The sequence below is a fragment of the Camelus dromedarius genome, chromosome 1 (assembly GCF_036321535.1).
Source record: "Camelus dromedarius isolate mCamDro1 chromosome 1, mCamDro1.pat, whole genome shotgun sequence".
Lineage (NCBI taxonomy): Eukaryota > Metazoa > Chordata > Mammalia > Artiodactyla > Camelidae > Camelus > Camelus dromedarius.
In genome coordinates, this window is record NC_087436.1 from 92734396 (window position 1) to 92762126 (window position 27731).

Here is a 27731-nt window from a genome sequence, read left to right on the forward strand (position 1 = left end):
GCCCGGCGCCCGGCGCGGAGGGGGCGTGGGACCGGGGACCAGCCCCGAAGCGCAGGATGGAGGAGGAGATGCAGCCGGCAGAGGAGGGGCCCAGCGTCCCCAAAATCTACAAGCAGCGCAGCCCGTACAGCGTCCTCAAGACGTTCCCCAGCAAGCGACCGGCGCTGGCCAAGCGTTACGAGCGACCCACCCTGGTGGAGCTGCCGCACGTGCGGCCGCCCCCGCCGCCCTTCGCGCCGCACGCCGCGGTCTCTATCAGCAGCAGCGAGCCGCCGCCGCCGCAGCAGTTCCAGGCGCAGAGCTCTTACCCCTCCGGGCCCGGCCGGGCCGCCGCCGCCGCCTCATCGTCGTCTCCATCGTGCACGTCCGCCGCGCCCCAGGGCCACTTGAGGACTCCGGCGCCGCCGCCCGCGGCCCCCGCCGCCTCGTCATCCTCGTCTTTCGCCGCCGTCGTCAGGTACGGCTCGGGCCCGGCGGCCGCCGCGGGCAGCAGCAGCACGGGCGGCGACGGCGCCAGCCTGGAGCTCAGCGCAGGTACCAACTCTTGGGCGCAACTTTCCGTCCCGCCACGGCCGGGGGGAGGGGGGTGGCCCGGGAAGGAGATGGCGGGGACCGCGGACACCCGCGCGCGGGGCCGGGCGTGAGGGGCGCGCGGGGAGAGCAGGGGGCGCACAGACCGGGCTGAGGGAGGGTCGGGGCGTCCGAGCGCACCCCCGAGGCCTCCACGCGCGGGCCGCAACTTCTGGAGGATTCCGCGCCGCCGCCTCCACCGCCGCCGCGTCCTGGGCTTCCGACGGCGCGCGCGCCTCTTAACAGGTGGCTCCGCCGCTCGCATCCCGCTTGGCGCCCAGGAAGCGCGGCGGTGGCGATCGGCGGCCGAGACCGTTCGGGAGGGGGCCGGGGAGGCAGCCTGGCGTCGGACCGCGGCCCGGGAGTAGGGCGGGCGGGACACCCTAAGGTGACAGCGGCGGCGGCCGCTCCGGGAGAAGCGAGCGCTACTCCGGCGGCTCTCAGGGCCGCCCTCCGCTGCTTCACTTTCTCCCCCACTTCTTCCCTTTATTTCCGTCTCTTCCATTTGTTTTTTTCCTCCTCTTTACTTCTCGCTCGCCTTCCCGTTCCCTTTTTCCCTCGCTGTGTCGCGGTCCACTCTTACGGCCCTCGGGCTGTCTCCCTTCTCTTTTCCTGTGCGTTTTTCCCGGGTGCGCGCTGTCTGCGTCTCCCTGCTCCTCTTTCCCACACACCCCGGAGTCTCAGCCCGTGGGTGTGAGAACGCCGCACGCCTCGGCACCAGCCACGCGAGTGGAACGGGGGCTCGCCTGGCGCCGCCGACTTCGGGCGAGGAGACGTCCGCCCCGCCCCCCGCCCCGCCGCCGCGCCCCCACAAGTGCCCTTCGGGGAGAGCCCCCACCCCGGGTTCGAGACTCCCTGCCGGCTGCGGGGGGCGGGGGAGGCGCGCTGGTGGAGAGGCCGCCGCCTGAGGCCTGCGCCCCGGGGTGCTCCCTGCTCCCTTGACGCGCAGCCGCGTTTTCCCGCTTCTCAGAACTAAAAGTTCCCGCTCGGGCCTTTTATGATACGTTGAAGCTCCCAAAATCCTGCATATCGGTGAATCCAAGGCGCTTTTTTTTTTCTAATGAAAATATGAGCGTTGTCTTGAAATGAGTTATAGATGCCTAAGCTCCTGTTCTGTTGTTTGTCAATATTTTGACACATGAAGGATTGGTTTTGAGGCAGAAAATCTAATTACAGTTTATAGTGAAGACTTACTCTGTCACATCCCTCACTGATTCGGAGATGTTGGAGGGCTTTCGCCGGGGTTCTTAGTTGGATGTTCTTATTGTTTGTGGGGTGTGGTTTTATTCTGTTTTGATATTCTATTGTGTTTTTATATTCGTTTTTAAGCTACCCTACTTCTGTTTTCCTCGTTTTTCATTTGTCTTCTCCCCCTTTTTAGTGAGGTTTGTGTTCCTTCTGGGTTTGGGGTTTGATTTTCTTCTATACTACTTGTTCATTTCTTGTTTATTTCCCAGCTCTGCCTTTTCTTTATTTTTGTCTTGTCCAGAAGTTTGGGTCCTTTTCCCATATTCTATATTTTGCTTACTCCTTTGCAAAATCTCAGTTCCACCACGTTCACTGGGGTTTTCCCCCTCTTTATCTGCCCAGTTCAGTCTTTAATCTCATCTTGCTTTCTCCTTTCAGTCTTTGCTGTCTTTCTTTTACATTTTTAAATAGGATATAAAATTTTCCCCCTCTCGTTTTCATTTTCCTCCATAGTTTTAACCTTGCCTTTTCTTTCTGTTTTTCGTGTATTATTCCTTTTTTCTGCACCAGTCACTTGCTGTTCTTTTCCGGGCCCCTTCTACAATGGCAGTTCCCCTGCTCTTTCATCCAGGACTTTTTGTTGTTTTTCTTCTTACCTTGTCCTGAATGTTCTCTTTCGGTATTTCTTCTAATGTCCTGTTTAGTTTATTTTGTCTGTGTCCCCAGGTGGAAATCCCATAACAGAATCCGAAAGAGTGAAAAGGGGCTTGTTGATGCTCCTCAGACTCCCGATATTTCTTATTTCCTTTTATTGTCAGTTTTTCTTTAGGAGAGATCGTAGAGAGGTAAGCTTGGTAGCACCAAGGGCAGGATGCCGTGTGTTTTTTGAAAAGCTCGGAATTGGATGGTAGATTTCTTCCATGCAGTGAGGAAAATGGTCTTGGGGAGGGTGGGGGGGGGACCACAGTACTAGACATCATGAATTGTGGTCATAATACTAATCACTGAGGGACAAAGCCATCTGACAGGCACAGAGATGTGAGTGGCCATCAGAGGGACAGTCACCTGAAGAGCTGATTGGCTCTTTGAGAAACTAGTGGTTCCACTTTGAACCAATAAGCATGTGTGCACAGAGCCATTTAAGCATACCAGGTGGGGTGTGGGTGGGGGGTTGCTTGTTGCACCCTCACAACAGTGTTTTTGCAATGTCTCAGGGCCACCTGGTAAACTGAAAATAGTCAAAACATTGATGTGATTAAATGAATCAAGGATGGAAGGGAGATAGCTGAGTGTCCAGAGTAAATGCAGTGAAGAGATGAAAGGGTTGAAGTGAGTCTTACTTGCCATTAAGGGCCATAAACCATTGAGAGGAGAAATACACGATTAAAAATAGATTTTTTCAACATTATAAAGTCTCCTGAAGAGTATAATTTTCCTTAAAAGGGGTAATATACCATGATTCTAAAAGCATATTTTTCCTCTGTGGGAGGCTTAGAGTTAAAACCCATGTAGATCTTGATATGCAGCCTAAATTTGGCATCAGGAAATGGGAAATTGCATCTTTAAGCAGAGTACAATCAAAAATGAATTACAATAAATCCTATATAATTGCATAGGTCATTCTCTTTAATGAGATTTTATTAACCTGACTGTCAAGCTTTTGAGTCAGGCAGATATTTTATCTTCTTCAACTGATAAAAGTGTCAGCTATAAACCACCATATAAATATTCATAAATCTACACATCTGTGGCAGCCTATCAGCATCATTCTTTTGGACATTAAAAGCATTCTAATTACTTTCTGTCTAGCAGAGCTGAAATGCTGCCTGTTATAGTATGTGCTTGGCAGGCATGATTGCTTTTGTTTGCCATCACAAATAGCAGCATCCTATTTTATATACCGATGGTCCAGAAAATATTCAGGGATTGACTGAGCAGGATGAATATTAGGAAGCACCATCTGGTTTTGATAGCACCAAGTATATTAACTCATCTGTTAATTTTTGACACATCATTGATTTATTTATTTAGAAAAATTGCATCCTGTTTTGCTGTGTTGATGTTTGCCATTAGGAAAAAAAATTGGATGGCATTTTTTTTTAAAGACATACAGTAGTTCATTGATTTAAGACAGGGGTGATGCTTCCAAAGATGCTTTCATTTTCCAACTTCTATTTTCTATGCTATGAAGTCCTCTCATGAAAAGAAGTTATATTAATGTTTTAAGGAAGTCATCTATTTTGAACTAGTTGGAATTTCTTTTGGTAGATGTAATATATGGATACATGATAGTATAGGTCAGAAAAATTTTCCTTCTGCTTCTGCATTTTTAATATTAATAAATTTCACCCTTCGCTGGGCTAAAATCAAAAGGTTACCACTAATCTTGACTACTGTGATCTCCCTTCATGGAAACAGAATACTCTTGGGATTATGCTGTGATGGGCAAATTCCATTCAAGGCTTTCTTTACAAAGAAGGACGTTAAAGTAGGGAGTCTGTGTTTTGATTGCTCCATCCCTCTTCTTCATTTATCAGATTTAGCTTGGATTAAACCACTTACATTTTGAAGAATTTCTCGAAATGAATTTTTTAATTAAAAAAATAATCATGGGTTCAGATTATAGAATCAGACTAGGCACAGTTTGCAACATGATATTATCTCTGAACAGATTGCACAATAAAGCTAAATAAATTAGAGAGACGTGGTCATTTTAGAGTGCTCTGTGATTGTGACTTATTAACATTTTATGGTGTTTAATTTTAGAGAAGCTAGGGATAAAGGAGGTTGTTTTAGAGCCCTTTTGTAAACTGTTGACTTTGTAATTCTCTACCATCACTTGAGGGGAGCATTCTGTGACTAGGAAAGAAAAGTTTTGAAAATTCAAAATACATTTTCACACTTTGCTCAGTTAAGAATCATGGATCGGTGACCATTCAATTGTGTTCATGTGAAAACAGAACTTTTCTCCATTTCTTAGTGATAATGGGCATCGCACAGTACTTGTGTTTATAATTATACTGTCTGGAAAGCTAAGTATTGCTGCTAGCAGTACACATTAAGTGGAAAGATTTGCTGTTTTCCATCAAGTATAATAGTAATATTTTTCATTGCACACTTCAATGTATTGATGTGAAATACTATTCAGATATTTTAAGGTACTGAAAAAAGAATTCAGCTTTAAGGATTACAGTTGCTATTTTTACATATATCAGTTCTGAGAATAAATTCAGAATGAAGCATTTGAAAAAAAACTGTAGACAAGAACTGTTTTATGATTATAGTTACTCTCTGATATTCTGAGTGCACTTTCATACATTATCTTCATAATGTAGTGTATTACATAATGATTTTTTCTCGGCATATTACAAGTTTATCCTTCATTTAAGAAAACAAATCATGCTTGTCCTGAAGTCAGATTTTTTTCCCTAAAAATCTATATCATAATGTGAGTTATCAATATGATTAAAACAACTGAGTGCTCTTTAGGACATTGGACAAAATATATTCAAACAGTTCTTTCTAGGTAATTCTGTTTTAGCCTTTCCTTTCATAGTTTGCTCCCTTCATCAAGGTTATGTTAAAGGTATATAGGCTGTAAATCAACTGGGACATGCTGATTAAAATGCAAACAGTAAATACAACTTTGGGTCTAGAATGGGATTATAGGATTAAATGAATGAAAACTGCTAGTGTGCTACAGTTGAGACTCCCCAATCAGTATCGTCCTTTGATTTTACTGATAAAAGAACAAAAAGCTAGAAGTAAATAAAAATCTCATACCTTCCCCACTTGTATGGTTCAGCTGTTTACTTTCTTGTTCATTTGGTTTGGGTCATTGTAAGATATAATACGCAACTATTTGAGGTCTTTTCTCCATTAAGATTTGGTTTAAATCATGAGCTCGGTTCTTCCTTTCCACCTGGCTGGGGACAGAGGCATCATCTCTTCCAGTGTTCGGTGTGTGAAAGATACTTCCCATACCCGCATCCCTTCTTCTCCAGGGCAGCAAGCCCACTCTGTCTTGGCTGCCACTCCGGCCAAGTTCCTAGCTCATCAGGCAGCTCTAGCCTGAAACTCTACCTGGCATCCAGTTATTTCTTCAGCACTCAAAATCACTGTAAAAAACAAGCTTGCGCCCAATATTTGTGGAATGTTCAGATGAGAGTACAAAAGCTATAAACTAAGACACTCTATTCATTTATAAGAGTCTCCGCGTGTATTAGTAAATATTTCTTGAGACACTGTGCTGGTCCTCATCCCCCATCTGCTCATGGAACATGCAGCCTGTAATCCTCTCCTGAACTTCAGAGAACTGGCCTCCGAGTTGACTTGTCATTTTTCCTGAGGGATTTAGGAGCAGTAGCATTTTATAGATTCAGAAGATTGTCAAAAGTGCTTCCTATATGCTCTGGGCTGTGTCTGTATTCTTATTAAATAGTTGAAAAAGGAGACTTGTCCCACCTTCCCCTGACATCTTAGTTACTTTGGGAAGAACAGTAAGAAGCAACACAATAAAGCATGAAGTACTGCAGGGAGCTTTCTGAAGGTTGGCTTCGGTGGTCATCATCCTGCATTTTCTAGAAGAATCAGTTTCTTAGCCACAGCTATTTGATTCGTTGTCCCCCTGGAAGCCCTTGAGCATCTCACCATTTTTCATTTTTAAAGGTTCCTAAGGGGGGAAAAATACAGCTAGTCAACATTTCCAGAGACTGCATGTTGTTGGTTACATTTCTGTCATAAACAATGGACATTGGCATCTAAAATCTACAGTATTTTGTTTGTTGCCATTGTTCTGTGTTGGCGGAGAGGAGATGAGGGGCACCCTCATACCTCTAAGTAAACCCTAAAATGTATCTCTCTCTGGGTATTTACAAACAGCCCCTTCTGGGTGGTGGTCTGGAAAGAAGAGAATGTTCCTTGTAATGGTTACATTTAGGGTGAAGTTTCAAGATCCTTGGACTGACAATATTAAATCACATTTTCACTATGGAGGGGTTTTTTTTCCTTTCTTTTTTTCTTTTTGAAGTGAACTGATTGTTTTCTGTTTGCTGTTTGCTTTCCACTGATCGACAGTTAACATGCTTTAGAGTACGTTTACGGGGGCTGCCTGGCACTCGGCACATGCCGTCGTAGAGGTTTGGTGATTTGATGGGAGAGGCTCTAAGGGGAGGCAGTGCTGCTTTTCAGGTGATCCTGATATAGATCAGCCTACACGTTGATCTTGACAAGAAATCGAAGTTGGCAGACAGATTAAAAGAAAGAAGCGTGAACACAGATGTTGGCTGACATGGTCTTGCTTTGGGTTTATCATCATCGGCCTCAAAGGCCCATGCATCGTTTTACCTTAGATGTTTCGCGATCTCTTCAAAGAAACTTATCTTTCTTCTCCAGTTTGCATCTGGGAGCGACGTCCTCTCAGCAGGGACTGGATCAGCTGATTAATAGCAAGGGCATGAGGGCACTCCAGAAATAGAAGTAATGATTGCTCTCAGCCCTCCTGTCAATGAGGAATTGAGTCTGCAGGGCTGGCTCGGTTCATTAGAATGAGGATATTAATGAAGCCAAAGGTGTAGGTTCAGATCTGTGCTGTCCAGTTCATGCCACAGAGAGGGTGTCTCTGCCCAGTGCCCCCATCAGAGCCCAGCCTTCTCCCAGAGTCTGGCTGGGGTGACTCACCAGGCACCCCATCAGCCACAAAGCCACAGGAAGCTATGCATCCTATTACAAGTGGACTCACCATGTCACCTTGGTGTGTGGCAGAGAGTAAAAATCCATGTTTTTGACATTTTTTAATGTCAAACTCCAAATGGAGGACCTAATTTGTCCTTGTCTTGGCTCACAGTCTCTGATGTGTCTTCTTCTGTGTTTCAGAGAGTCGTATGATCTTGGACGCTTTTGCTCAACAATGCAGCCGAGTCCTTAGTCTCTTAAATTGTGGAGGAAAACTTCTGGACTCCAACCATTCTCAGACCATGATTTCTTGCATAAAGCAGGAAGGCTCAAGTTATATCGAACGGCAGGAACCATGTCCTGCTGGGAAAGGGGTCCACAGTCAGACCTCAGACAATGTAGACATAGAGATGCAATATATGCAAAGGAAGCAACAAACTTCTGCCTTCTTGAGGGTTTTCACCGACTCCCTACAAAATTACCTGCTCTCAGGGAGCTTTCCGACTCCAAACACCTCCTCGGTCAGTGAGTATGGCCACCTGGCGGATGTGGATCCACTGTCAACGTCCCCAGTGCACACACTAGGTGGCTGGACCTCCCCAGCAACATCCGAATCCCATGGTCACCCATCCTCTTCTACACTGCCCGAGGAGGAAGAGGAGGAGGAAGAGGAAGGCTACTGTCCTCGGTGCCAAGAGCTGGAACAGGAGGTGATTTCACTGCAACAAGAAAATGAAGAGCTCAGAAGAAAGTTAGAGAGCATCCCAGGTACGCTGCCCTGTTACTTGCAAGCCGCCTGCAACTCCTTCCTTTCCATTGTCCCATCTGCATGTATGTATGCATGTGTGCATGTGTGTATGGTTTTTGTTTGTCTGTTTGTTTTGGCCAGCGATGTAGAACAGTTGGAAAAACAGCCATGCAGAGTTTTAGCCTGCCAGTGCTAAACAGAAATTTCAGGATGAGCCACTAGCCACAGTCTTCTTGAGTTTAGGCCAGAAAAATATAGTCACATTAAAAGATGTCTGTATCAATACAGAAGTGGTTCCTAGATGTGGTGCAGTGAGATTGAAGTAGGCCAGGTGCTGTGAGCCTGAGTTTTCTTCAAAAAGTGACCCTGCTTCTTTAAAATAGTTTCTGCATGTTTTAAAGACTTTGATACATGTGTTTTATTAGTCAGTGATAGAAATTAAAGTGAAATGATAGCTGCAGAGGCAGGGTTCACATAGTACTATTTCTAGTCGGTTAATTTCTGCCCTTTCTTGTTAAGTTTCAATGGCATAGTCGCTTTCTAGCATGCAAACTTCTCCTTGAGGTTAATAAGCAACTGTAAACTGAAAGGAGTAGCTCATGATTTTCCTTATATCTTTAAGTTCATTCCTACATGTCTGTGGCTTATAAAAGATATTAATATCATTAACTAGAACAGTGTCTTCAAACTTTTTGTTTTGTTTTGTTTTGTTTTGTTTTGTTTTGTTTTGTTTTGTTTTGTTTGGGGAGGGGGATAGTTAGGTTAATTCATTTATTTATTTTTAGAGGAGGTACTGGGGATTGAACCCAGGACCTCTACCACTGAGTATACCCTTCCCCAAACTTTTGAATTAAGCAGCTCATTGATAAAAATTTTTTTTGGATAGAAAATCTACCAAGGTACACATTCATTGGTTATTTCCATACATGTACTACTATTCTAATATATTATGTTCAGGGTAAAACACATGTAGTACCTTAAAAACTTTTCAGGCTGATCCATAAATAGAAGTAGAAATTATGCTCTTTTCCTAACTCGATGTCTTCGCACCACCCAATTTTGTCTTTGTAGCTGATGTAGAAAGAAGGAAATGTTAAAGGAAGCTACCCACTTGTTTATTAGAATTGCCAAATGAGAAATTTATTTTCCTTCTGTCCTTGTATTTAAGAGAATTCCCCCAGATACGGTTTGGCTCAGAATACTTTTGAATTAGCGAGTGCAGTTGTCTTGGAGAGAAGCAAGAGGTGAAGTAAATCCATCCTGTTTTTGTCTTTGAGCCCTGGGGTTAGATGCAGAGTCATGGCATTTTCCCACATCAGGCAGGCTCTGACTGCAGGGGAGAGACTGGGCAGGACCCCTAAGAATGCCCTGGAACCAGATCGCAACTGGTTCCTCCAAGTCAGAGAGATCATGCATCTAACTAACCGGGATTTATAACTTTCACGGTTTTGTAAATCATGGTCAATTAAGTACGGATTTTACCCCAAAAGAGGATGTTCCATCTTATTCCCCACTCCTCCTCTTTCATTAGGGGAGAGCACAGTGTCCTAGGGATCAGCCAACTGCAGATCCTAACATCAGCCGTTCAGAACTGTGGGTGAGCGTTTCCGAGTGCAAGGACAGGTGACACAGATGTCCAGACCGTTATTGTCTAATTCTTAACCCTGAATATTTGGCAAGCCATCTATCCTTGGTAAACTTACCAACCAAATTCAGGATTCGCTCCACCTCCAGTCCCCTGGATTAGTGCAGGTGGAATGTCTATGTCAGAACTCACTGCTGTCCTGCCACTAATCATTGTCCTCTACATCCCAGAAAGATGAAAATGCTGCAATTTCTTGAGTCCTCCTGATGGTCAGACATTAATAATTGTTGAAGTTGGGCTAATGGTCATCACTGTTACTGTAAGGCGTCCCCTCCATCAACTTGAACCAATGGCCATTGTACATAGAGAACCATGATTGCTTTAAATAATCCACACTGAAACTCAACTATATAGATGCAAATCAGTTTGTCAGTTATGATTAGAAAAAAAAGTGTGAAATGCCTGAAAGATTAGCTATTTGTGATTACTTAACACATGGACTCATTACCTAGGGACACCTTTGTGCTGGGCGTCAGGTCGAAAGCACCACTTGAGATGAAAACTTGAATCCAAGAGAGACATCACTGCCCTCTTGCCCTCACCTCTCAACTTCCATTTTTGGCTGTGGGTGGATCACCCAGGAATCCACTTTGGCACTCTGTGACCTATGCATTTGCGAGGGAGGAGAAATCTGTTATTTTTAAATACCCATATGAAGAAAAGTGCAGCTAGTAATACTCCGGTTTTGCACGTAACAAGAGTATTTTGTGAGCAGTAACTTTCCTGTATGATTTGTGATCAATTTTCCCTAAGCAGTGTTCATTCTTACTGGTGATCCCAGTAGGCCTCTGTTACCTTGGAGGCGGGTACATTTGCATGGAAGGACCTGGGGCTTTCTTCTAGTAGAATGTGCCCTTGTGTTGTAGGATCATTCTTTTTACAGCCAGCTGGCGGGATGAGCACAAAGGGGAGAGGAGCCCGCAGCAGTGAGCAAAGGAAATAAGGTTAAGGAGGAGGTGGGGGCACCGGCCGCAGGTCAGAGCCAAGACAGTGTTCCTCAGTCCCTTCCCTCTCTTTCCAGAGTTGTGCTGCCGAGCAACTCTGAGATTCCTGTTTGGTTTTGTTCTTTCCTGAAATAAAGCATTCATACGTGGGAGCAGTTTTTGATCTGAGAGTTCAAAAGAAATGAGCCTGTTAGTCTACAGGGAAAAGTGCTTTTACTGGGGCAGCCGTCAAAGGGGGAAAGGAAGGTGACAGACCTACGGAGAGGAAAGAAACAGAAGCACCACCGAGAGGCCTGCGGTTACTGTATTTGTGAAACAGTCAACAAAGTCTTATTGATTATCAACTACTTGCAGGCAGGGAGCTTCTGAAACGAAGTCTTTAACTTACCTTCCAGAGTTACTTGCAGATGCAGGCAATGAAATATTTTGTCCCAAGGAAGTAGCATCAGCACATTTTCTTTTGTATTAGACTATCACACTAGACACTAGAAAGTCTGTTTAAAAGGTTAAATTTGTTAAAAGAATGTGAAAATGGGGTAAAAGAAAAAAGTAGCAAAAGGAAAAGATACTTGGATCAGGAATACAAAGAGCTGAGAGGTTATGAAAAGATGGGAAAAGATAGACAGACTTCCTCGAAGGAGAAGGAATCAGGTTGGAATGTTCACATTTATTTAGAAAGCTTACAGTCAGCACTAGGTGAAGAGAACCCATAAGGTAGGGTGGATATAAAATACCCCTATCATCTAATTTAAGGCCCCACTGAACATAAGAAACACCAGTACTTTAAAATATTTCAGTAAAAAATAAAATAAAATAAAATAAAATAAAATAAAATAAAATAAAATAAAATAAAATAAAATAAAATAAAATAAAATAAAATAAATTCCAGTAAGAAAGAAGAAAAAATACTGCAATTCATAATTGTACATTATAATTATCTTTGAACATCAAGTTCAGAGATTTTTAAATATGATAAAATGTGGTATTAGAAACATAAAATACAATAATTAAAAATATAACTTCCAAAGTAAAATAATTATGACACATTAAAAATACCTTGAAATTTTCAAAGTGCCAAATGTAGAGAAGGTACACTTATTGTTGGTATCATTAAAGGACTTTCTACTTTGTAAAAAGTACATTTATGAGCATCTTAATTTATCTTCATAACACTAAACAAACACTAATATTCCCATTTTACAGACAAAGAGGTTGCAACCTGGACAGGTGCAGCCTGTGGCAGACCTAGGATTAGAATCCAAGCCTCTTGACTCCAGAGCTAGTGCATCACCCTCTTCTACCCTCAGAACACAGTCCATTCCCATTCGCTGTAGCTGTGTTCTGTAAAGTCACTGCACACACTGAATCAGCGAGTACTCCCAGGGGATTACAGAGCTCGGTTGCTGTAGGCCTCTGGTCACAACATTTTCATCAGCTGATCAATACATAACCTCATTTTAAGTATGTTTTTCTTTAAAGAGACCTAATTTAATATATAGTGTTGCTTGGGTAACATGGAATTCGCGGCCAACAGCACCATAACTCACACCTGAACAAAGCTGATCTATCGTGCATTTTCTGCGTGAGGCACATCACAGCCTTTTTGAGCTTAGGAACACCAGACAGCACTTCAAGTCTGCATTTGGGGCCCCTTTGAAACAGTGAAATCACCAAGCCAAGAAAGCACAAAAATGCAAAAAAGTGACACTAAATAGACCATGGAAAGAATACTTGCTATTGTATGAGAGCTGAAACAAGAAGGCAGCGTGTTACCTCATTCAGCCTCGGCCAGGAGTGTGTAAGTTCAGCTTTCTCATGATCTGCCCAAGTCTGCCAGCGATCACAGGCGCACCAGAGTTACAGATGCATTTAGCGAGTAGGCAAATTTGAAAATACAGAATCTGCAAATAATAAGGATCGACTATACTGGCTGAGGAGGCTACAAACTGGACGAGTAACCTTGGACTATGGATCCGCTCCTTTCAGTCCATGGTTGTCATTTTCTAAGTAAGAAGATTAAAATAAGCAAATCAGTGCCGGGTTTTGGATAACTAATTTTGCAAGAACAAAAAGCCTTTGGAGGAAACACGGTGTTGAGGTGTTCTCTCCACCCTCCACGCGCACACGTGCCCCGAGGTGCCTGTGGGAGGAGTCTCAGGTCGGCTGCTGGTCCTGAGAAACATATCGATCATATTTAATGTGGGGGTTCCAAGGAGAATGAAGAGACATAAATATGTTCTGAGTGAAAAATTAGAGTGAGTGATAGGAACAGAGAGGAATGAAGGACTGAGTTATTTTAGAATTTGGTGGAAGTCCTCACAACTCTTGCTGCGGCTGTGAGGGAGGCTGAGGGAGACAACAGCGTGAGCTAAAGAAGATGGCTTTGGAGTCAAACCTGGGTTTGGATTTCTGCTCCTGTTACTTGATAGCTGTGTTGTTTGGCAGATAACTTAACCATTCTGAGCCTCAGTTTGCCGTTTCTGTAAGTGAGGTCAATAGTACTATGGGAATGTTGGAAGTACTAAATTCGTTCAGTGTCAGCTGAGTGCCTGCAAGTTCTTCCAGGAAGCACTCAATAAAGAGCAACTTTAAGAAACAGAGAGGGGGAAACTGTTCTCGCCTGACAGTACGGAAATGGTTTTCTCATATTAGTGGCGGTGGTCTGACCTTGTAAAGAGGTAATATTCAATTAATTACCCAGCTTGGGAACCTCAGATCCATGACGCATCTCTCTCCCTACTTCATGTCAGTCTCCTCTCCTCTGATTCCACCTCACCCATATGCATCAGCGTGAGGTCCTCCTCCCTCTCCACTGCTTCACCCAGGCCTGTCTCGCAACATGGACTCTTGCAACAGCCACTCAGCTCCTCCCAGACCCCACGCTCTCCCCACTGAAAGCCCCACGTCACCCACTGCTGCAAAGCCTCTGTTGGCTTCATGTGGTCCGTGGAGTAAACTCCAGCACCCTCAGTGTGGCCCGTGATGTCCTTCACTATCTGAGTCTTCCTGTTCATTTTTGCAAACTCGCCCCTCAGATCCCACCACACACCAAGGGTTCCACCCCACTGGACAGGTCGTGATCCTGAGCCACCGTGCGCTTGCTTCTCATCTTCCCTTAATTCCTGCTGTCCTTCCAAGCTAAGACTCCTTTTCCCCACTTGAGAAAGTCCTGTTCATGCTGCAGTACCCAGGTCAGGTGCCACTCTCCTCCGTAACAAACCCCTTCCCCAGTTCCTAGGCAGAATTAACCGCTTGCCATAGTACATCGTGCACGCTTCTGTTAAGTTAGTATCAGGGCAAGGTTTTACTCTGCTTGTCTGTCTCTCCCGGGGTCTTGACACAGGAGGGGCAGGCCACATGGGTAAAGTCCCCAAGGACAGAAACTAAGTCAGAGTCATCCTCCCATCCCCATTCCCAGCCCAGTGTCCGGCATATTCTGTCAATACGTGTCAGTTAAACGGAGACAGGATGTTGTCATTATCAAGAGAATAACCGTGCTTCTGTAGGCTGAGTAATACTTAAAGCTCATTGTTTTATTTCTAGATATTTATAATTCAGGAGCTTATACTTTATAGAGACGATGTGGATAGGACACTTAAAGACAATTTAAGCACACAGGTGGCATGGTCATGAGAGCAGTCAGTAATTTCAGTCTTCCCATAAAGTTGTACATGGTGTATTTTGAGATAAATGTTTTGAGTCTATAAGGACAATTAGATAGCAAAGTAGGTTAAATAATGCTTTGAAGAACAAGAAGAGAAACTGATCAAGATGTTAATGCAGTGATCGGCCAGGAAGATTAGCCCCTCGAGACCCAAGTGCCCTTAACATGGGCAGAAACGGGATCAGAGCAGTTTTCCCTGGAAGAGCCTTGCCTAGCCGTCTCAGGCGTCTCAGGCGGTACAGCAGCCAGCTCTGCAGAGGCAGCAGAGTGGCCTCCGCAAGGAATCCACCACACTCCTGGCTGTGAGTGACGACAGCTCACATTGGGCAGTGTTTATGGGGTGCCTCCTGCTTTCCGTGTATTACTTCAGTTAGTCCTCACAGTGACTGTGTTCAGTGTGTAATTATCCTTGGTTTGCAGATGAGACAACGGAGGCTGGGAGAGGTTTTCACTTCCTAGGAACACACAGTTTGTAAGTGCCAGTCAGTACATGAAGGAAAAAAACGGTACCCAAGAGTTACATCAGGACCAATTCCCACACCTCTTTGTTGGTGAACTGTTACTATTATCAATAGAATGTGCTGAAGCCCCTGTCTGTGTGGATTTTAGCTGACTGACCTGACTGTGACAAAAACAAGCCCTGCAGGCTGGGGGCATCTTGTTTCTGAGAGTAGCACATTCATCTGGATGTCTCAGGTACCCCATGGAATATCTGTCGTCCATTCCAGGATTGTCTGATTTGCATTTTAAAATGCTGTTGCATGGAGGGGGAAGAGTCACAAATACCAGTATCAGGATAGGTACTAGAGACCTGTTGGGTACCTTTATCTCCTGCCTTCCCCTTAATAGAAGTTTCTACAGTTGTTGGTTCCTCACTTATTTTCTCATTAAACCTACCAGATACATCTGACTTTCTTTTGCAGAAAGCTTAAGTGAATAAAGGAAACCTGCCTCATGGGTCTGAGGTGGTAGCTTCTCCATCAGCAAGAGGGACTTGCTGAAAATTCAGAAATTACACCACGAGACAGTTAGATGTGAAGTCCTCTGGGGCATCATTGGCTCCTTGAGGATCCTGCCCCGATCTCTCTCTTCCCTTCGAGGCTGAAGGAGCAAAGTCTGGCCTGGACGGCAAGCCTCTTGCATGGATCCCTGGCCGCTTGTTCCCCATCAGTGAGGGCCCCATGTCCTACTGGGAAATTCCTCAGCGTGTGCGCAGAGCTGTAGATGAACACAACAGACGGGCAAGAGGAGAGGAGGTCTTCCACGATCCCGCTCTCGCTGCCCCTGCTGTCTCCCGGGCAGGCAGCACGGCGTAGCTGTCGGGATGATACGTTTTTTCCCCCTTCATCCCCACTTTGATAGACACACTCCTTTCTCCACTTTCCAAACTGATTTGATTTTTTTTTTTTTTCACCGAAAAGATTTCACTTGTTTCTTCAACTTCCCCGTGTCAGTACTAGGCAGTTCTGCAGAACCCGCAGTCAGGAGAGTCATTCCAGATCCCTAACAGCAGGGACACACTCTGACCCTGGGCTGGAGGGGGGCCTGGAGGCCTCTGCCATGGAAGGATCAGGGCTGGGGTTCAGCAGGGAGGGGCGTTACTCAGAGGGCTCAGGGCAGTGGCTAGTACGGTTTTTTAGCAACTAAATGTGAGCCTTGTCTTCAATCTTCTTGGCCTTCGGCCTAGAGCCCAGATACCAGCCTACAGGACACACTTGCCTTCGAGAGCCCTTTACACCCAGTAAATGCACATGAAATTCCATTTTCTTCTAGCATGTTTGAATCAGCTGGCCTTGCTCATAGTTTAACACTGCTGCCTAAATATTGGGGGTGTGGGGATAGGAGAGTGGTCTCCAAGCCCTTCCAGAGATAAACAAGCAGCCCTGAAGGTCACATACAGCAAAGGAAGGGGAGATAACAGTTATGTAGACGTTCTTCAAACAGCTTTTAAGTTACTATAAAAACTTCTTAAAGCTGGTTTTTACAAGGATGATCAAGGATACAGTTAATAATAACTGCCCTAACCCTGTTACCAAAATATAGTCATTGTTGATTATTAACACTTTGATTTACTTCTTTCCAGTCTCTTCTCTATGCACATAATTATTTTTAACATGGCTGAGGTCACACTGAATATTCAGTTTTGTAAGCATCTTTGTGCTGCACTTATACATTTTTTCATAAACATATGTAAAATGTGAATAAGGTATCAAAAGAAGTTTCATTTAGATCCTCATCTGTCAGTGAGTATTTACACATTTTGCTAAAACTTCCAAACTAAATCCAGAGTAATGACTCGCACATGTCACTTGGCAAAGCAGTGACATCCGCAGTTGCATTGCTGCTGCTGGAGTCTTCATATTCAGCAGCGTGCAGAAGAGACTTAGACAGAAGTTAAACAGAGTCCCCAAGGCCACATAGTTAGTGAAAAGCCAGACCTCGACTGCAGACCTGTTTCCTGTCTGCATTAGCATCTCAGGTCTTCTGCTTTTTTCCTGTAATCAATGCCCATTGCCAGGAGCTTCATTCTCACTCACTGTGGCATCAGTAAAGTGGGTTAGACCTTTAATAGGCTGGTGAAATTAGAGGTCCTTGATTGGTGTTATTAAACTTTGGTTTAACAAAAGTCCTACTTCAGACTGATACATATTTGCCTTCTTTTTGTTGACTTTTGTGGTTGTCCTTGAAAATGCTCCTTCAGTGTATTCAAATGACTGTACAAGAGTGGCCTTAAACACAGGTCTATAAAGACGTTATTTAAAAAAATTTTTTTTGGCAAGAAGAAAAATTTCCTAGCCTACTTCTACTAATTCTTATTCAAATTCTTCAAAAGGAAGTAGATGTACTTTTTGACTTGTTATGTTGCAATGTGATGTCACCTAAAAAACAAGAGCTGCTAGCAGTGGATAAAGATGATGTCTTTAGTTTGCTATCTTAGAAAAATTTGGTGAGAAAAATGAAGTGAAGAAAGCTCAGTGGTGATACTTTAAAATTAGAGTTTAGGTTAAATATTTATTATTTTCTTTAATGTGACAAAAACATCTTAAGAAAACACACAGCCAAGATAGATAATGACAATAATTTATATCAAGTAGGTTATTAACTGTGCTACCAAGACCTTTAAAAGCAACTAGTTAATACTCCCGAAAAAGCTCTAACATAAATCTTAAAATGTAAGAATTATTTATGCAGTGGTGCAAAAAAAGTCAGGCTCTATGTTGGGTTAATATCTGTTCAGTTTTATTGTAATTATTCAATGATTCTGTAAAACTACCTCAAAAAAAATAGTGCAGCAGTTAAGCAAATACATAATAACCAAATCTGAATTGGACCAGATCAGTTGAGTTTCTGTTTTTCTCTTTTTAATGGAGGTGCTGGGGATTGAACCCAGGACACCATGCATGCTAAGCATGTGCTCTACCACTGAGCTCCACCCACACCAGTTGAGTTTCCAGAGAGAGGAGAAGTGGGACACTTACCAGAAGAATTGTGTGGCCCAGCGTGTCCGTGTTGGGAAGCAGGTCTAAATTGCGTGGCTTGCTGCTTACTGACGAACTGGGAATGAACGTTAACTGTTGATAAAAAACCAGTGAAACATTGGTTTTCAGTACTTTAATTTTGAAAAACACCATCGGGTGCTAATGTTACAGCTTGAGTCAAAGAAGACATGTCTCTTCTGTGGGTTGTTCAGTGTGATATCATTATTATTGACCCAAATTCTTCTTAGAGTACGTTTAACTTGAAAGTTTTCAATGAATTGTGCTGAGCCTAAAAAGTCTCCCCAAATCCTAGCATCTGTTCCATATTTACAAACCAAAATAACTACGGGTGTCAAATGAAAGAAGATTCTATTTCCTTTAGAAAATAAATCTTTTCTTTTGTTTTTTTTTTTAGAAGTTTACATCAAAAATCTTTTTAAACCTTAAGGCTTTTTACTTTCTCAGCACAGGACAGGTAACGCGTAATAACCATTGCAATTTCTTCTGCGCAGTGCCCTGCCAGACAGTTCTAGATTACCTGAAGATGGTCCTGCAGCACCACAACCAGCTCATGATCCCACAGCCAGCTGACCAGCCGACCGAGGTAGGTCTCCATTGAAAACGTAAATGTTATTCCATTTGGAATTTCCTTAAGATGAAGCGTCTTGATAGTTAACCCATGTATATACCAGAACATACTAGCTAGCAAAACACATGGTTAACCCTGAGGTTACTGGGTGAGTATATATATATTCTGTAGAGAAAGATCCTACACCATGAAGATTCAACTCTGCTCTAAGGGGGAGAAAAAGAAATAGTTCAAATAGTGTGAGCAGGTCTCCCACCATTCTTTCGGCACAGAGGGGCCTGAAATGGGAGAACCAACCTGTCGTTCCGTCCGGCAAAGCCAGTGCTTGTTCCGGAATGCCCCTCACCCTGGGCATCTCCCACACAGAGTAAGATTCACCAGTGTTCAGATGGGTGTTTTCCAGACAGTGGGGCCCCCAACATGGGCATTTTCTTCCTCCAGACCTCAGTGTCTTCCAGTGTGCAGGAGAAGTGACCTGTTTTGATAGTGATGATGTATCTGTGAAAACATGGTCCATTTTTACAGGATTTTTGAGGCTCGGTTTCAAGGATATGTTGTTTCCATCTTTTGGAGTTTAGAACCTAAATCCAGTGGAAGAGACAATTGCACTGTCCCTTCTGGGGTAATTAGTGCCTTGGGTTGATAACAGCAGGTCATGCTCTGTTTATGCAGTCAAGTTTTCTTCTTCTCTTGGCAGGGTGAGTTCTTCGTGCTGGTAACAATAGGATGCTGCCCCTCTCTCATCGTGTGGTCACATGTCCATTGACAGTCCCTGTATCTATTTAAAATCATCTTAAAATTCCATCCTCAGGCCTACCATTTAGTAGATCCGACTGCACACTGTTGTTCCCGCCCTGACTGCATGCCTCTCCTGAGGAAGTACAAGAACACTCTGTGCTCCAGTTCTCTGTACATGAAGGAGACCAGAGGACCAAAGGAGATCGGTCTAGTGCAGGTTGAAACCCTCCCCATCACTTTGAGGAGCTGCTTCAGAGGTCTGCTCCTTGCTCCCAGCCCCCAGCCTCTCCCTAGTCCCACTACCCTCCCTGTCTTGAGTCAGCAAAGAGGTAAGAGATACCAAGCTGAACTCAGCCCGCTGAGTTCTGCCAGGGCCACCAGTCCACACCTGTTCTTTCACCCAGCACCGCCCCCCCGCTGCTAGGACTTTGTGCCCATCAGTTATTCCTTGTCTTGTGCGCTGATTTCTTCCCCGATGTTGGGTCGTTCCCCTGGGTGTCAGACACACCCTAGTCTTCCCACCCTGAAAGTCAGTGCTCCTTTGATTCTCCCTCCCTCCCTCAGTGATTGTCTTTTCTTTTTCCTTCCATCACCCAGAGCACCCTCTCTTGGCACCTTCGTTCTGCACCACGACACATTCGCCCCTGAAAAGTTAGGCCCAGGTCTCATCCCGATTGGCATCCCCTGTGCCTGTCATTGAAGGCACTTGCTGAATGGTGACCTCCTTCTTTTCGGTGATTAAACACTTGAAAGACTGGTCCATATTCATTTCTCCACTCTCTCAGTGTTCATTTACTCTTCCACCTCCTGTAATTCGGCCCTGGCTCCACCTCCACTAATTAGCAGAATGCTCTGCAAGCCGCCCCAGCCCCAGCCGCTTCCCAGCTATCCAGTCCAGAGGCTTGTCTTCCAGCCCTCGGCATGCCCAGGGCCTTGCCCCTCCTCCAAGTGCTCTTTCTCTGGGCCTTAGTGTCAGGACTCTCTTCTGGTTCCTCGTGCTTTTCTTACTGTGCTTTAAGAAGTGTTCCATCCACTGTTCTCTGGAGTTGCACCATCCATCTTCTCTCTGCTGCCTTCTCCAGTCAGGTGTGTTCTCTGAACGTCACCTGTGTGTGGGTTAACAAGTCCCAGATCGAGATCTAGACCCCAGTCCCCAAGGCTCACCTCTAGATAAGTTCGTGTCCAGCTGCCTGACCAGAAGTGGAGTGCCCATGCACCTCGAACTCAGCGCTTTCGCCTCTGAAAATACCCATCCTTACTCCTAGTTCCTCTTCCCTAAATGCAACACCAGCCCGGGAGGAAACTCCCCAGGTGTCACGGACTCTTCCTCTTCCTCCTTCCTGACATCCACTCACTTCACAGCCACATTGAATAGTCTCGACTCTAGTTCCCTCTCATCACATCCCACCTGGACTGGTGCAGTACATTCTTTCTTCTCTGTCCTGCACATTGAAAAGTTGTTTTTCTGAAACGCAGATCCAAAACAAATGACGCATACTTAAAAATCCCTTGATCACTCCCTAGGATAGGGTCCCCATTTCTTAACTTGACATTTCTGTTATACAAAAAGTACATCTAAAAAGCCCACTTCCTCCAAGAAGTTCTCCATGATTGCTCTCAGAGCACTTTGTTCATGAGACTAATTCAGAAGTTACTTAAAAGTTAATGCACACTTGGATCTTCCTTCTGGTTATGACTCTATGAAGACATTAAGTAAGTGCTGTTCACGTTGATTTTTTTTCTAAATGACTTGATAATAGGTCAGAGTTAGTAACCTTTTGGTGGCTAATTGAAGGGACTATGCAATCAGAATTCTATAAAAACATAAAATAGGAGCAATACCGACATTTCTTCCAGACAGGACTCTTTAAACTTCCCTTACCCATCATCATTTTTATTACTCTACTATTTTTTTGTCATTCAGGCAAACGAGCATCCTCTCTTTAGTATTATTTATCACATTCGAGTTCTTTTAGCTGTGCTAAAACTGTGTGATAAACCTCATTCATGACACAGAGCCATCTGAGATGTTTGGGGCAATAAATTACCTTCTTTCTTACTTTTTCTTTTTTTTTTTTTTTTTGAGAAAATGACCTCCAAATGGTATTTGTACATTTTGGAAGAGCTGTTGTGCCCTTCTATAGGAGGGACTGTTTAAAGATCGGAGAAGGCACCCTCCCTGGATTGCCAGCTCCCTCATCTCAAGTACCTCCCATCTTGAAATAGACTCAACTCTGGTTTTAGGGGTGAACTCTGAATTCGAGAACAGGGTTCCCAGCTCTGCCTTTTGACCTGTTAGACCTGGGGAGAGGATTTAACTTCCTTGGCCAAACAGCCACAAGAATCCCTGAGGGAAAGCTGTTTTTAAAAAGTGTGCAGCATTAAATAAGGTTTGAAAACTAGCCACCCAGTCTTCTTTTCTAAAGCTGACAAGTGTACTTACAGGGACCATGACCAAGAGGATGATTTCACATTAAGGGTGGTGGAAGGCCTCCGTCCTCAGTGGCCCTTTTTAGAAGTCCCTTGTCTTGCTCTCCTGAAAGTCCTTTAGCTTTGCCAATTCGTATTCGGTAGGAGCTCTTCAAATGTCCCAGTGTCACAGCAGTTAAAAAAAAAAGTAAGAACTCCTTGTAGTCACAGTGCGGAGTGTCTGCTTCATGCCGGCTCGGGAGTGTTTACTGCATCATCTGACAAGTGTTCACCGCACCTCCCGTGTGTTGGGCGCTGTTCTTCCTTGCTCTCTGCCTCCTCCTCCCTCCAGCCTTAGCCCTCTGTTCCTTATCTTTGTGAAGGACACCCCTCTTTCTCCTGGGAGTCATCCTGACTCCCCAGTCCCCACACCCTGTCTAACTGGATTGGCTGCCTGACCTCCTTGGTTTTACATCTTTACCCTCGATTCTCCATCTGCACTGCCACACACTCCAGTCATCCTTCCATCTCTCCCCTGAAACACCTGGTCTGAGGGGCCCTTTGGAACCTTTGGGCTCCTGCCCATCTTTTGATCATAGTACACACAGTACACAGAGCCAGGGTTTGGTTTATGCTCCCAAATACTCATATTTTAAACCTGTGATAATTTAGTTCTTCCCGTATTATAGTTGGGGAAGCTTTGATCCAACAAGTTGAAGTAACTTGCTCAAGAAACTCAACTAAGAAGACCCAGAACCAAGATTCAGTTCAAACCCAGGCTGACTCTAAATTCAAACCACAGACCATGTCCCTCAGCCTCTTGCCTTGAAAAGGAGACTAAGTCAACCCTGCTGCTTCAAATGAGTGTGGACGCGGCGAGGATGAGTTTCCATAGGTGTAATCCGGTGACGGTCTTACAGCCGTACCTGTTGCCTCTGTCTTTCCTATCGGCTCCTATACCGCTTGCCCTTCTCAAGGCTTAACTGAATAGAGCACTTTTTAAATAAAAACCTACCAGACCCAAACAGTGCCAAATTTACAACCTATAGTAAATTTACAGAGTTGTAAAACTGAATGAGTTTCCCTTCTTTATTTTGTACACCTTAATTACTGGGGAAGGAGTACATTAAAACTGAGATCACAGGTTAATTAATTTGTCCTGGAGTGTAGAATTTTATGGACAACTGGAACTAAAGTAATGGTTGTGTAGGTGCAGTTGACTAAACATGGCTTGTAAATGTTACAGAAATTCCTGTAATTAGTCCCACTGCAGCCATTTAGCCTGGGAATTTTATAGCAGACATAAATTATGAAGGTGAAAAGTAAGAAAAATTTTGAGTTGACATAGTGGCATTTGCAGAAGCTATAATTTGAGGAAACTTGTTTTGCATTATTATTAGTGATTATTTTTTTCTGTTTCTGAAATTCCCCCTTTTTATTGTTGTTCCCACTGAAATGCAGTGGCTATCAGGTATTAGGTGCATTTAAATAAAGTAATGACTTATGGAAATAGACCACCAGCATCATTTCTAGAAGTACTTAACCGCCAGCCAAAGTATGAAGAGACCTGTTTGATCACACTCTTCAAAGTCATTTTTGCATATTTTAATAGATTGAAAGGGAAAGTTACAGGTTAGATTTAAATAGTGTTCCCTGTCATTGGATCTTGACACACTTTAACCTACCTGTTAAAATGCAAGTTATAAATAGCTCCTGTTTCAAAGGTGTTCATTATACCTCATTGGCTCTTGTTATAGAAAATGCAAATGTAATTTGAAAAGTGCCTGTTCTGAGAGTGAGCAATTACTCGTGCTCTTCAATACCTGGTTCATTGTCAGCATAGCCACTTGGTTAAAAAGCGTGTTTGCCTTTGAAATGGAGATCGCCTGGGCTTCTGGCTGGCCGGCTAAGTAAGTAATGAGAAAATATTTCGCTTTTCCAGGGAAGCAAGCAGCTGTTGAACAACTATCCTGTCTACATAACGAGCAAACAGTGGGACGAGGCTGTAAATTCATCAAAGAAAGACGGGAGGCGGCTCCTTCGATACCTCATCAGATTTGTTTTCACAACCGATGAGCTTAAGTACTCATGCGGCCTTGGGAAAAGGAAAAGGTCAGTGCAGTCAGCAGAGACAGGTCCTGAAAGACGCCCTCTGGATCCAGTTAAAGTAACATGCCTCCGAGGTACTGCATCCTTCCGCTCAGTGTCGCCATCTGTGATCTCATTTCACCGCATTGGCTGTGGCTCCCCCGTGCAAGTGTTCAGCCTTTCCTGTATTTTGGTTTTTTTCTGCTGAGACCTTATAGGCTTCATGTAGCCCATCTCCTTGGTATCGAGAAGCTCTTTAGAAATTCGTTTGCTTTGGCCTTGGTGTTCTCACTCAGTGGCTCATAAGCACTGCATAGCACCTCATGTTTCATGCTTTAAATTCAGGTTTTATTTGCTGCCAGAGAAGGCCACCTCTGGCAAAACTGGAGCACTGGGGAAAGCACAGAGGAAAAGAAGACGAGGAATTTAAAAAATTACCCCATTTTCATTTGTAGCCTATGATGCCCTCCCCCAGTCTAGCTACCTTCCCAGGAATGCTTGCCCCAACTCCTTAAATTTATTTAGGATTAATTTTCCTTAGGCCTGCCTAAAGTATTTCTTGCCCAGCCAGACTTTATTAGGTTTTTAAGTTTCTGTATTAAAAAATTCTTAGATAGTGTCATTTTATCAGTACTGACAGCTGATTGCTTGGTAGCTAATCCACACTCTGGCTGGGCCGGGTAGAGGGCGGGGAGGGAGAATCTGGACACTTAACCAGTGGGTGAAGATGAACACAGACTTAGACAAGTAGAAGCATTATAGTGCCATTCACACCTGAAAAATCCATATCACATAGCTCAGGTGTTAACCTGTATAGTTCAGTAGTGATTTTTTTTGTTGGGAAGACTTAATGATTTGCTCTGGACAGGGATCAAACTGTTTCCTGGCAAAGAAGTCACAGTAAAAGTCATTATCACTGATGAGGCCTTAGTCATCAGAAAGGACACTCCTGTAGCCCTCAGGATGCCCACAGCGATCTGTAGCCTGCCTAGGATGCACGTGTAGTATTTGTTAGAGGCGGAGATTCCCGGACCCACCCTGAACTTCTGATTCAGCGGGTATGGGGTGAGGGTGGGGGAGACATGCGTTGCTGCTGTGTGTCACGACCACCCCATGTGATTGATGCAGGTGGCCCACACTTGAGGAAACCTCTTAGGATGAACACACCAGTATTAACGTGGCACAGGTGTGCTGGCGCACCCCCTGTTGGCCAGTCTGAAAATTCCACTTACTCTGAGTGACTGATGAAGATTTCCAGAGTCTGTCTTAGCAGATTGGCTGTAATTTCCTTTATTCCCATTATTATTGGGGCAGATGAAGGAACCAGAGGCAGTGGTGAGCTTGGGGGCTCTCCTGAGAGCACACTCAGCATGTACTCAGGAAGTTGCCCTGAGGCTCCTAAGGGAATCAGGATAAGGGGCCTCGCCAGGGTACCCCCTTCTAGAAATCCTTGTTAAACATTTTACATTTTAACAAGCAAGGCAGTGAAACTGAGAGATTAACGTACGTCCCAAAGGGCCAGTGTCGCTGCCCTGGGAACGCTGCCAGGCCCGCTGTGATACCGACCGAGCCCAGGCTGCCTGAGCAGAGAGTGTACCGTCCAGCTCTATCCCCACGGGGCTCCCAGCCAGCCCATGGCGGGAGGCATAGGCAAGAACTGGTTATAGCGCTGGGACAGTTGGTTAGAGCATTTATGTCCGTTCCCAAGGCTGAAGTCCTGGGGCCTTCCTATGACCTAGGTGGGAGTCCTTTCCTGAAGGGTTAGGCTTGGTGACTCCCAAGGTGGATGTCCTTGTGGTGAGCAAGATCAGAATTGCCAAGGAAGCCCCAGACACTTGAGCACTTGAGGGATGGAAGGCAGGGTGCTTCAGGGAATTAAATCAAATTCTAGGCTGACCTGCTCCCCAAGGTGGTTTAACCCCAGAAGGATGAGGGTGGTAGGAGGGCGCTTCACATCTGTATAGCAGAACGAGCACTAGTTTCGGCTGGTAATAGTCTGGCCCAATATTAGGGAAAGTCCTGTCACAGCATTGGGGGTGAGGGTGTCACAGAGCAGCACGCCCTCCACGTGGCAGGGCTGCAGCATCCTCAGCCGTTAGCCTTGATTTCCTCTGGTTGATACTTTGAGTCTTTCCTTTCTTTGTGATCCTGTGAGAATGAGGGATCTGGACAGAGATGGGGAAGCCACTAAAACAGTTGTTGAATACTTACTGAATGCTTGAGGCTTAGGGACTTGAGGAAGGACAGAGAGGAATAGGAAACAGGGTCCCTGACTTCTGGAGCTGATAGTCTGGCTGGAAATGATTTGAGGACAGTTGTGAATAGGTGTGAACACTAGAAAAATCACCGGGAAAGGACTAAATATTTGAGCCTTAGTGGTCCCAGAATACCTTCTTTCTCTCTGCGCAGCATTATAATGACCGTGACCAAGGTTTGAGAATTAGCCTGCAGTGTTTCCTAGGCTGCATCCCAGGATAAGCCACCTGGTTTCTGACAGTTTTCAGGGTGAGGAGCTGCATAAATACAGTTCTTTCCGCAAGGAGGGCCACCAGGGCCAGGACTCAGGCATAAAGTTAAAGGGGGCATGGACAGACCTGGTGATGCCCTGCTTCTCTGCGAAGCCAGGCTGTGCGGAGATGGGCACAGTTCAGGTCGTGAGGTTTTTCTGGTCCAAGTACTTGAAAGCATCAGCTTCAAAGAGCAAATAGGGCTGGGATTTCACAAAGAAATTTTAGACAAATCCAGTCCTACAACCAGAAGCATTGTCTTGTAGAGGGAGTGGTGCTGGAGAAGAAACGACCTGTAAATAGCAGTCACCTTGAACTTCCAATCAACTGTGCAAAAAAAAACACAGTTTGACTTAGAACTCTTTCCAAAATGCTCATTTGAGTTCAGAGATGTCCGTATTAAATTAGCTATGTTGGAATTACGTATGTGCCCTGAGAAAAGAGGAAGGGTTAATCTGAGCTCAGCCCAAGGGAGGCCAAGTTTGTTTCACTGGAGTCCTAGCTACTTTTCATATTTTTACTCTTCCAGGCATGCTAATGGCATGCTTCCAGGCTTCCAGGCAAATTAAATATTTAGAGGAAATCGCACTTAAAAAAATATTTGTCACTACATGTGCAGATACTACAATTAGAAAAAAATATATAGCCTGTAATTGTAACATTTTAAGAATGTGGAAACCGCTTCTGAACTACAGCCCCGGCAGTTTCTTACTCGTTGAGATTTTATTTTATTGCACTTAATCTACAAATGAATAGTGGGTTAAAGAGTCCCATGCTAATGATATTTGCTGTGCTTCTGGAGATTGTTGACATTCTAACAAAATAAGCATGTAACAACAAGGTTTTGAAACCTACTCTATAACTTTGACCAAGCATGGTGCATATCAGGTCTTGCAAATTAAGTTTACCTTTCATCGCAGACTTGCCTTAGAAGGATCACCCTCTCACGTGATGTTTTACGTTTGCACGTGAGTAGAAACTGTATATGGCGCAGGTTGGGTGTAATGAGTGGCATCATCATGGCATTGCATTGGATGTCCCATAAAGCTTTTCTTACAGAGCTTCTGTTAAAGTTTAAGCAGCCTTCCTATCATCTTCTGCAAAAACCAGCTGTGTTTCTCTCTCTCTCTTTTTTTTTTTTTTAACTGTTGTGTATATTCCCACAGAATTCATTAGGATGCACTGTACCTCCAACCCCGACTGGTGGATGCCCTCAGAGGAACAGATAAACAAAGTGTTCAGCGACGCTGTGGGTCACGCCCGGCAGGGGCGGGCAGTGGGGACTTTCCTGCACAACGGTGGCTCATTTTATGAAGGGATTGATCACCAGGCTTCCCAGGATGAAGTCTTCAATAAAAATTCCCAGGATGGGTCTGGTGATTAGTGGACAGAAACCTGTCCACACTAGCAGCCGGTCCTCTCAAGAGTTCCAATTGTGAATGTCCTGTACCATCACTTTAGAATCCAAAGCATGTCATTCTGTCAGACT

General features: G+C 44.5%; 1 protein-coding gene across 1 annotated transcript; it reads left to right on the forward strand.

Annotated features, from left to right (window-relative positions):
• BEND4 (BEN domain containing 4) lies at positions 1-27731 on the forward strand. Its single transcript, XM_031435294.2, has 5 exons — positions 1-534; positions 7633-8199; positions 18424-18515; positions 23590-23830; positions 27409-27731. The coding sequence occupies exons 1-5, from the start codon at positions 57-59 to the stop codon at positions 27624-27626; spliced, it is 1596 nt and encodes a 531-aa protein (XP_031291154.1). The 5' UTR covers positions 1-56; the 3' UTR covers positions 27627-27731.